The 11,439-nt window shown below is 45.5% G+C and overlaps 1 protein-coding gene across 1 annotated transcript; it reads left to right on the forward strand.

Moving 5' to 3' along the window:
* The first annotated feature begins 4,632 nt into the window (after positions 1-4,632).
* On the forward strand, positions 4,633-10,836 carry LOC119953416 (zona pellucida sperm-binding protein 4-like). Its single transcript, XM_038777672.1, has 9 exons — positions 4,633-4,864; positions 7,452-7,630; positions 7,702-7,799; positions 7,881-8,014; positions 8,100-8,289; positions 9,644-9,791; positions 9,870-9,942; positions 10,474-10,584; positions 10,671-10,836. Exons 1-9 carry the CDS (start codon positions 4,639-4,641, stop codon positions 10,811-10,813), a joined length of 1,302 nt encoding a protein of 433 aa, XP_038633600.1. The 5' UTR covers positions 4,633-4,638; the 3' UTR covers positions 10,814-10,836.
* Positions 10,837-11,439: the final 603 nt, after the last annotated feature.

Here is an 11,439-nt window from a genome sequence, read left to right on the forward strand (position 1 = left end):
CAGGCATGGTTATTTTTGGAACCCCCCCGAAAGCGCCCCAGTACACGCAGTTCAGGTCTCACAGACCAACATCCAAGATTTAACGCAGGCCCAGAGACAAGATTAGAAGCTCAGGGAAGTTTTAAAGGGAACCTTCCCAGCCCCTTATGACAAATTTAGGAACTCTATAACCACACAAGACGGTGTGATCCTTAAGGATAGCCTTTATGTGGTTCCTGAGCGGGACAGGAACCAACTCATTTGTTTTTTCCATGACAATCATGGACATCAGGGAATTGAACCCACTTTAGCCCACCTCAGACCACTCTGTTGGTGGCCAAATTTAAAAGCAGACATCACCCACTACATTGAGAATTGTTTGATCTGTGCCCAGAACAATCCGGACAGATATGCAAAGAAGGCTCAACTTAGCCACACCCGCCCCGTTAATGGCCCATGGACTAACCTCCAGATTGACTTTATAGGACCCTTACCCCCTTGCAGAAATGGATACAAATATGCGTTGGTGGTCATCGACACATTTACAAAATGGGTAGAGGCATTCCCATCAAGAACAAATACGGCAAAGACCACAGCCAAAATTCTGACCCACCACATCTTTACGAGATGGGGAATCCCCCGTAGCATTGAATCCGACTAAGGCTCCCATTTTACAGGACGCGTTATGAAAAACGTCCTCACAATATTTGGCATTACTCAAAACTTTCACATCGCGTACCACCCCCAGTCAAGTGGTATTGTTGAAAGAATGCATAGGACACTAAAAGCCACACTTAGGAAAATGGTTCAGCAGAACAATAGCACCTGGGACTCAGTTCTCCCATTTGCATTGATGTTTTTACGTAACACGGTATCCACGTCCACAGGATACACCCCCCACACTCTCATGAACGGACGCCCCATGAAAGGCACAGAATATTTACTGGGATTAGACTTGACCAGCCCTGAAGTGACGGCTCTCACCCATGGGAACGCTGTGCGACAGTTGATAGATAATGTTAAAATGGCACAACTTGCAGCTGCAGTAAGATTGGGCACAAGAAGGAAACAGAGCACGGCTTGTTTCGACAAGACAGTGCATGCCACTGAGTTTTCAGTAGGGCAGCAGGTTATGCTATCCCTTTACAACCCCAGCACATTCCTGTCACCCAAGTACTCAGGTCCGTACTCCATTTCAGACAAAGTAAGCTCCTCCGTGTATAAAATAAAATACCCCAATGAAAAGTCTGTGTGGTTTCATATTAACCAGCTCAAGGCTTATGGCTCGCAGTCCAACCACACACACCACGTCCTGCTCACCGCAGCAGACTAACTCGCCCCGCCCACAGGAAACGCATTCCTACCCTCCCCCAGCCCGTCCAGCCCATCCACGGATCTGACTTCGATTCTGCCCCCTGACATATGACTCGGCCTCTCCCCGCCCCCAGACAGCAGCGACAGCGGCAGTGACTGCGAAAACACTGACGACGGCCACAGCACACCACGATACTATCCCCCTGCAGCAGGCCCCACTCCCAGTGACTCTGAGAACAATTCGAGTAATCCCTTCGAGATCACATACATTAAAGCCCCAGACCCAGACCCACCACCCAACGATGATGGACTGAACTCCAGTACCTCCGAACTTGACACACGAATATGGCACCGCGACAACTCATTCAGGCTCATCAGGAACGATGAGATGAACCCCAAGTCACACTATGCAGCTTTGGCAAAACTTATACAGACAAGAGTATGGCAGTCTGGGGAAGATGATGACATTGAGTCTGACTCCCACCACGCGATAAGTTTATCACATGGTATTCCCTTTCATATGTTGTCAAAGCACTTTGAGCATTGGCGATACTCTGCAGCATCGTGCAGACCATCCGCATGAAGAAATGGCAAAGGAGAGCCTACCGCTCTTGCACTCCGGTATACAGAATAAGATCCCCGATTTTCGGTTTCCACCAAGCCCTGAACTCCTTGACATGTAATAAAGTACATTTGTTTTTGTTTGTGTGTCTTCGTTTGTGAATAAAGGAATGTGATCGTCTATGGAATAAAGAAATGTAAAACTCTGCGTTTGACTGCCAAACCAGTGGAAAATTTGGATGCTGCTATTTGTACAGTTAGGAAGTTATTATTTTTGAATGGTTTAAGTGAAAGTACTTTATTAAGGATAGTTAGAGGTTTCAATTTTTTGTTTTGTAATGCATTTCCTTAATGACATAGCACCCCCTTAGAGTTCTGATGATGTGTATGTAAAATTGTTAGTTATAAATTTATTGCATAGTCAGGGTCAGAGTAGAGCCTAATCATGAGTGCCCGCTTGGTCAGAGGACGCAGACATCACAGTAATATGATCCTTCACGCTTCGTGTTGAGGATCACAGGAGGGAGTGTAGCCACCTGGGGTGGCCACGTCCCAATTTCAAAATGGACACTCGCAAGGAGTGTAGGGAAAATTGGACAACTACATAGAACACAAGCAGGTGCAAGGTTTCCTGTGTATTAAGATTTGCAGAACCCAGACAGAACTGAAACTAATAGCCATTAACATATTAATGGGCTATCTCCAGGGACAAAAAGAAACGTTAAAACAATTGAGACCAAGCCAGACTCCCCGGCGCCAGCGGGAGCTAGAACAAGGGCAGGCCAACGAACACCTAGGGTCCGCCCAACGATCAGGGAACAACTCCAGTATTGGAGAAAATCGATAAGAATGATTGAGACATGGTCCAATTAATTGGGACCAAGTCTGGGGGCCGTCCAAAAGGACGCAAAACCCCTGGGACCTATAAGATAATGTCCCCAAGTTCAGTTTGTTCTTTTTGGCCTTGGCTCTCAACGAGGAGAGACCTGCCTAGCAGCTGCATCAACCAAGTAAGTCTCAGATCAACGCCCGCTATGAGATAGATGCTCCTAGCTACTGTTCCGTACCAGCTCGAAGCCAGCAGAATCAGAACCGGACAAAGGCCATTGTTCCTCTGACCTGGTGGGCTATTCGAAGCTAAGTATAGGCTTTTAGTAGTAGTGATAGTTTAGCAAGTAGAGTTTATGCATGAGTAGTGATTGACTGTGTGTATAATAAATGTGTATTGATTTCAAACTTACTAACTGGTGTATTGAGTTATTGATCAGCACTTGGCGTTGAACCTCGTGGTGGTATCAGAAAGATACCTGGCGACTCTAAAGCAAAGGTTACTAAAACAGAGCAATTAAAGAGAAAGCACAACGAGCAACAAAACCCTCCACTTGGGAGGAACAGGAAGCCCAATCTCCAACCTCCACTCTACCTGTTACTCTGAAGTGCCAGCACCTCTGTGTCCCAGTAAAGTTCAGTTCTCCCCCAATTTGTGCTCTTTAATAAAGTCATTTGCTGCTTCTGGGGTCTTAAAATAATATTCCCAGCCCTCATAAGTCACCCACAGCGCAGGAACAGAGGACCCTCGGTGTATATGTACATAAGGCATTGAAGATGCAGGGCAGGTTGAGAGAGCAGTTCATGAAGCATATAGCATTTGAGGCTTTATTAATGGGACATTGAGTCTAAGAGTAAAGAGGCTATGCTGAACTTGTATAAGACACTATTTAGGCCTCATTTGGAGTTTGCCATCCAGTTCTGGGTGCCATACCTGAGGAAGGATGGGAAGGCATTGCACAGAGGAGATTCAGATGAATGAGTCCAGGGATTAAAAAACTGTAGCTATGAGGATAGATCTGAAAGTTTGGAACTGTTTTCTTTGGACAAAGAAGGCTGAGAAGAGATTTAATAGATCTGTGTGGAGTTTGCAAGTTCTCCCTGTGCTGGCTTGGGTTTCCTCCGGCTGTTCCGGTTTCTTCGCACAGTCAAAAGATGTGCAGGTTAGGCAGATTGGCCATGTTAAATTTCCCCTTAGTGTTCAGGGATGGACATGTTAGGAAACGGGTAGAGGGCAGGAGTTGGGCATAAGTCGGATGCTCTTTCAGAGTGTCAATGCGGACTTGATGGGCCGAATGGTGTCTTTCTGCACTGTAGAAATTCTTTGATTTACTTACAGTGTTGCCAACTGTGCTTAAATATATTCCTGGAGTTGCTCAGATGATGTTCCCCCAGGCTCCAGCTGCTCATTGGCCAACATATCTATCCTTGTTACCTACCACCTTCCTACGCCTTTTGGAAAGCAAAAAGATTCATTACACAATTGTGACAGTCAGACAAACAGCCTCTCCCCGCAAAATATTTTTCAATATTTTGTACATCAATAACTTTTGCAATCGAAATGTTTAAAGAAATTGGCAAAAAAAATCCCAATGATTTTTCTCCAGGGTTGCACACCGCGTTGTCCTGGAGATTGATCCGGAATTCCTGGGCAATCCAACCCAATCCTGGAGGCTTAGGAATCCTACCCTGTACTACAGGGAGATGGTGATGACAGTATATAATTACCTATATCTTACTTTCCAATCCAGCTAAACTTTCTCTCCTGGAACAGAATAGTGTGCCAGTTTGTGAAAGTGCCATTTGGAGCAGGAATGGAGACAGGCTGACAGTTAGAGCTCATTAAAGATGTTGACTACATTCCCGAGTAACCCGTGGGAATGGGATTGGAGGGTGTTCCCGGCTATAAAACGGGCTGGTGTTCGGGGAAGTCATTATCCTGATTCAGTAACCAGGATGGGACGTTGGCTGGGTGTTTGTTCTCTCTGCCTCCTGGCCGGCTCCTTACTCTCAGCCCAGCTGCCACTCCTCGGGAATGATGTTTGTGTCCCAGAGCCAGGCTGGAGATTTGAGTGCGGTCACTCCGGGGTCAGCAGTACCGAGTGCAGCCGCCAGGGTTGCTGCTTTGACCCGCAGAGCTCCAGTCACCATCCCTGTTTCTACAATCTGAGAAAGAGTCCAGGTAACAAACCCTCTCCCCGGTCTAGGGGGGAGACTAGTGAAGAAAATCCAACTTGGCAAATCGGGAACTGATCCCGGGATTTGTTGCTGTCTCACTGTGTAATGGAGAATAGGAATGGAGGGAATTCCTCAGCTGGAGTGAATGAACTAACTGGGTTGTGGGGATGGGTTTAACCTTCCCAACGCCAGGAATTCCGCTATCATATTGAAGGCAGCTGAGGCTGTGCTACCGGTGTTAGAGAATCTCGGGTAGAGATGAGCAAATGAGAAGTGGGGAGTGAATTGAATGTAAGGAGGGGAGGGATTTTTGAACTTCTGTGTTCGGGGGAACTTTCTTGGCCACGGTAGCATGGTGGTTAGCATCAATGCTTCACAGCTCCAGGGTCCCAGGTTCGATTCCCGGCTGGGTCACTGTCTGTGTGGAGTCTGCACGTCCTCCCCGTGTGTGTGTGGGTTTCCTCCAGGTGCTCCGGTTTCCTCCCACAGTCCAAAGATGTGTGGGTTAGGTGGATTGGCCATGCTAAATTGCCCGTAGTGTAAGGTTAATGGGGGGATTGTTGGGTTACGGGTATACGGGTTACGTGGGTTTAGGTAGGGTGATCATTGCTCGGCACAACATCGAGGGCCGGAGGGCCTGTTCTGTGCTGTACTACTGTTCTATGTCTAAAATGTTCTTTGCCCTGTTGGTCAATTAGTCCAAGTGTCTATGGGAATGTGCTGGGCCTTTTTGGGGACAAGGTGCAAGGTTAGAATAGTTTCATTGAGAGGAATCTGATGCAATGGATGGTGTGATAATCGAAATGTTGACTCTGCTTGGGATGGATAGGTTATCTGTGTTGTTAGCTTGCAGCCCAGGTTGGAAGTAGGGATGCAGATGGTGAAGGGCTTGGACATTATCCTTCCATCCCAAGGTATGGAGATGACAGCTTGGAATATAACCTCCTTCAGGGTTTAACAGTACTAGTGACATGTGTTAAGTGGGAGGTAAGAATTTATGAAATTCTGTTAGAAGCTTTGCTTTGGTTGGTGTAAGGAGAGTTTTTTTTTTTAAAGGAATTGTCCTGCACTGCTAGACAGCTGGTTGTTGAAGGGAATGTGGTGGATGTGATCTAGGTAGATTGTGCTGGATAATGGGAAACAGAACAGCCTTCGCTGTAACAAACTAGACAGGGGAGATTGCATTTATGATAAGTGAGGTGGTGCATTTTAGTTTGGGAGAGGAGGGGTGGGTGGCGGAGCTAGATTCTGAAGATTACAGGAACACTTGGGAGGGTTGGTGGAGGAGTGCATGTGCATCAATCTGAACTTTTGAGAGCATTGGGCAAAGCTTGTGGTATCTTTGGCCTCAAGATTGGGGTTGAGCAAAGAAGCTGGGGAAGGAGGATATTTCAAGTATATATGATTGGTCCCAGATAAGGTAAAAGAGCAAGTTGGTGTCTCTATCTGATGGCAATGACTGAGGACACTGAGTTTAAATCTAGGGGCAAGGGATTGAATTTGTTGTGCAGCAAGTGGTTGGACTCATAGAATGCCTACAGTGCAGATGGAGGTCATTTGACCCACTGAATCTGTGCCACCCTCTGAAAGAACACCACACCTAGGCCCATGCCCCCATTCTGTAACCCTGCCTATCCTTTTGGACACAAAGGGACAATTTAGCATGTCCAATCCTCCGAAGCTGCAGGTCTTTGGACTGTGGGAGGAAACCAGAGCACCTGGAGTAAACCCCTGCAGACATGGGGAGAATGTGCAAACTCCACACAAGATGATCGCCTGCGGGTGGAACTGGGCCTGGGTTCATGGTGCTGTGATGCAGCAGTGCTAACCACTGTGCCAGCATGTACTATATTAATGGAAATTTTTCATGGCAAAGGCAACTAGCAGACCCTTGTGCATTGTAGCACAGTCCTCACTGTGGCCAGTGTCTCCAGAGGGGAAAGCAACCAGTCTCTTGCTGCCAACTTCCATGCAGTGTGATCAAATGGTGACATGTTACAACTAGCTGTTTGGTAGGACTGTAAATGTGTTCACAATCATGAGGAAGTAGATTGTTTTTCATTTGTGGGAATGCTTGTTCCCCACATATTCCTAAATTTTTAAGGTGTGATCTGGAACACTTTGCCCCAAGGGTGGTGGAAGCAGCAAATATCATCAATAATGACTCTGATTTGGCGAGGGGGTTTGTGGAGCTGGTGGTAGCCTGTGGTACATCACTGCACTGTTGATGGTTCAGTTGAGTTATTGCATTAGAATGGATAGTTTCAGAATATAAATGGAAGGTTTTGATCTCTTCTAATTCACTAATTTATTTCTCTGCTCTCTTGCTCATGTATTTGTTCACTTTGTCAATGTTCTCTGTTGATGATTCTTTTGTGTACTGTGTACGTTCCCTCAACTGCAGAAAAATAGTTTTCACTGTACTTAAGTGCATGTGACAATAAATCAAATTGATGCCAATGCCTGACATTCCTGTTGTGTGCTCCTCCAATTAAAGAGCTGTTTGTGGCTTTTTAAGATACCGTTTCTCAATGATCTGAGGTCCCTGACCACCAATAGGAGCAGTGGCAATGATTTTTCTCTCTTTGCAGTGTGCACAGCTGATGGTCAGTTCCTCATCGTGATCTCCAGCAACCTGACCCGTCCTGCCCTCAACCTGTCATCTCTGTATGTGAAGGATGGACAAGAGGCTGAGTGCAAGCCTAAACTAACCACTGCCCAATTTGTGACTTTCCACTTTCCAATTACCTCTTGTGGCTCCAGCAAGCGGGTGAGTATTGAAGGGTCAAAGCATTTTCCCACTAAATGAGTCAGCTTCTTATTAAAACAGCCTCATTGCAGGAGGAAGATGGATCCTTGATATATGAAACCGATGTCTTTGGGAAGAGGATGATTCAGACTGGGAAGCTGGGTTCAATAACTCGGGACAGCACCTTCAGGTAGGGGTATGGTGGGAGATGTTGGTATTGGGAGGGGACGTGTGACTGAATGAAGCTCCAACTACTTCTGTCTCTCTGCAGCCTGCATGTCCAGTGCAAATACACAGGGAGTCAAGAGACTGGTTTGCTGATCAATGTCACCGTTTACACTGTTTCTCCTCCACCTCCTGCTTCTGAAGATGGGATTCTGGAACTGGAATTGCGAATAGCAAAAGGTAGAGCTGGCCTGGGTAATGGTTTATGGAAGCAGTGGGGATGTATCCATACAGGGAGTGACTGGTTCTTGTGTCTGCCCCTCAGGTGGTGATTACAGTTCCTGGTATGTGGATAGTGACTACCCCATTCGGCGAATCCTTCAGGAACCAGTGTTTGTGGAGGTTTGTGTCCTGGATCGCACTGACCCAATGATTGTCCTGAGGCTGCATGACTGCTGGGCAACTCCTGTTCCTGCCCCTGACCATGAGGTGCAATGGAGCCTACTGGTGGATGGGTAAGTATAAATGGTAAAGCTAACAGTTTTAGACAATTGATGATGATGTCACAAGTAGGCTTACATTAGCATTAACACTGCAATGAAGTTACTGTAAAAAGCCTCTAGTCGCCACATTCTGGCACCTGTTCGGGTACACCGTGGGAGAATTCCGAATGTCCAAAATTGCTAACAGCCTATCTTTTGGGACTCGAGAGGTAACCGAAGCACTTGGAGGAAACTACACAGGGAGAACGTGCAGACTCTGCACACTGACCCAAGCGGGAATTGAACCTGGGACCCTGGAGCTGTGAAGCATCTGCAACCATGCTGCCCATTTTAAGGAAAATATATAATGAGACTTTATTCTGATCTCTCTTCCCGTTGCATCAGTGGCCATAAACTCTAACTCTAGACATATTATTAGTGTTTCTGGCAACTGAATCCTTTCAGTCAAATGAGTCACACTAGCCTCTTGTTTCTTTTGATCATGGCCTCCCTTCAGGAACCAATACAACTGTCAATGAGTTCACACCATTGGACAAGCCAGCAATATCTTCCAGAAGCTCTGCTATTGGGTGAGATGGAAACATGTGGTCCATGATCACTCCTGGCTACATTCTTCAGGAACGATGACTCTTAATGAGGGCAGCACAGTGAAGTGGTTAGCACTGCCTCTTGGTGTTGGGGACGTAGGTTCCATATCCACCTTTAGTAAACTGTATCCGCACAAGATGTTGGTTTGGTGGATTGGCCATGCTAGTGTTGAATGTTAGGTAGGTGTTATGGGATTACAGGAGTGGGCCTACAGACCAGCACAGGAACAGTCCCTTTATGAGGTGATATTGACATATGTCTGAACACAAATCTTCTATCCTTCTATGCATTTATATATCCTATATCCAAAGAAGTGTTTGAATGGCCTCCTTCTACACTCAGGATTGAGTGCAGCAAAAAGTTTGTTAAATCCAACTACCCCATTTTGTGATAGTTTCATACAATTCAACACTTTTTGACTCTAGCTAACATAGCAATTAGGAGCAAACTAAGGCAATTAGGCCATTTAATAGATCATGGCAGATCTTTCTGTTTCTCCCCCCCGCCCCCCCCCCCATATCCTTTTTTACCTATTTTTAAAATCATAAATATGTCTGTCTTTTTGAAGCCATTTAATGGCTCCAATTACACTACACCACCTGAGGCAGTGAGTTCCCCACATTCACCACCCTCTGGGAGAAGTAGTTCCTCCTTGTCTCAGTCAGGTATGAACAGTATTATTCCACATGAATTTGAGAGCCAGCCTAGAACAATGGAGTGAACTGATTGGAAAATACTTCATTGAAAAGAAGGGTTAACCTCCCTCTATTGGTAACAGGTGTCCCTATGAAGGTGATTATTATCAGACTCTTCTACACCCAATGGGTGTGTTTTCTGGCCTGAAGTTCCCAACACATCACAAGCGGTTTGAAGTGAAGACCTTTGTTTTCTTGGATGGAAAGTTGGAGCAACCTCTCACTAGAAAGGTAACAAAAATACACTCTCTCTTAACCGATCATCCAGCTAAATGAAGCTCTCCCTAAAATAACCATTTCCCTTTTCAGGTTTACCTACACTGCAATGCTGAAGTCTGTTCACCCTCTAGTCAGGATGACTGTTCACCCAAATGTGGCCCAAGTGAGTTATCAATTTCTACTGAGTCAGGATCAAAGCATTTTGAAAGGATATGTGTTTAATAATAATCACTTATTATCACAGTAGACTTCAATGAAGTTACTGTGAAAAGCCCCCAGTCGACACATTCTGGCACCTGTTTGGGGAGGCTGGCATGGGAATTGTACCCACACTGCTGGCCTTTTAGTGCCTTAGCCAGCTGTTTAGCCCACTGTGCTAAACCAGGTTTCCCCCTCTGAACAGTCTTTAATCAATGAAAGGAGGCTTTCTTTAGGCCTGTCTTCATCCCTCTTGCTGAATTCTGAATTTATTCCCTGCATGTAAAAGATGTTTTGTTTTCGAGTATCATCATCAATACAGGAGTGTAGACAGTTTAAAGTAGAAACTGAAATGTAACATTGGGGTAAGATTGTTTGGCTATTACACCTGTATCTTTTGCTATCCTCACTTGAGGATCGCATGCGGCGTTAGTTCTCCCTCTTGGGAGACTAGTTGGAATTGGGTTAGAACTGTCTAAGCATCTCTTTCCAATAGAGAGACGACGCAGGAGTATCAATGACTACGAGGGAACATTAGTGAGTTCTCCTGGTCCAATTTTCCTGGAAGATGAGAGTCTCCAGTCAAAGAAACTGCATGAAGCAAATGGTACGTAGAGCCTTTTCAATAGGTCACCTGTCAACTCTTCTCAAATATCATGTCCTCAAATATCATGTCTTCTAATCTCTCACTAGGTGCTGCTGAATCTCCTTCTTGGGTTCTGCAAGGAGTATCCATTGGCTTAATGATGCTGTCTCTGTCCCTGCTGGTGGTGGCTGCAGTGTTCCTGAAGAGGCCAAGAGCTGTTGCTTCTCAATGTAATGAAATTGAACTGTAAACAATAAAAATAAACCAACCTGAGACAAACGTTCCTTGTGTTTTGCTGTGACCATGAAATAGCAAAAGTCAGGCCCTCTTGTACTTGAGGAAAGTGGGAGCACAATGGTGCTTCAATATGCATGGGGACCATTCTCTGCAGCAAGAGTAGGATAAGAATTGGGAATCTTGATGCTGCTTCTGCATCATGGTTATCAATGTTGTGGGATGACATGTAGGTGGTCTCTTGTATGTGAGTTTGGACAGCATTGCAATCCAGCTGTTAGCTTCAGCAAGTGGTTGAATCAACCTTGGCTGCAAACAGTGCAGGATATCGGAGGCTGTAGCACAAGGCCATTCACTTGCTGATGCCAGCTATTTGAAGGGACTATCAAATTGGTACTACCTACTGCAGTAGGTAGTTGATGAAGTCAGAAAATCCCTAGCTATTTAGTTAAGCCATAAATATTACTGCACAGCAATCTGACTGCCTTAAATATACTTTTTTCTTTTGTTACAGTTTCTTGTACTTAACCACATTCAATTTTCTCTTTACGTCCACTTGACTCCCCACCATCACTATTTCCTCCATTATAATAAATTAATGACCGAGCATTTGGAGAAACGGGCAGGATGCATTATGAAAGG

Source organism: Scyliorhinus canicula, chromosome 18, assembly GCF_902713615.1.
Source record: "Scyliorhinus canicula chromosome 18, sScyCan1.1, whole genome shotgun sequence".
NCBI lineage: Eukaryota > Metazoa > Chordata > Chondrichthyes > Carcharhiniformes > Scyliorhinidae > Scyliorhinus > Scyliorhinus canicula.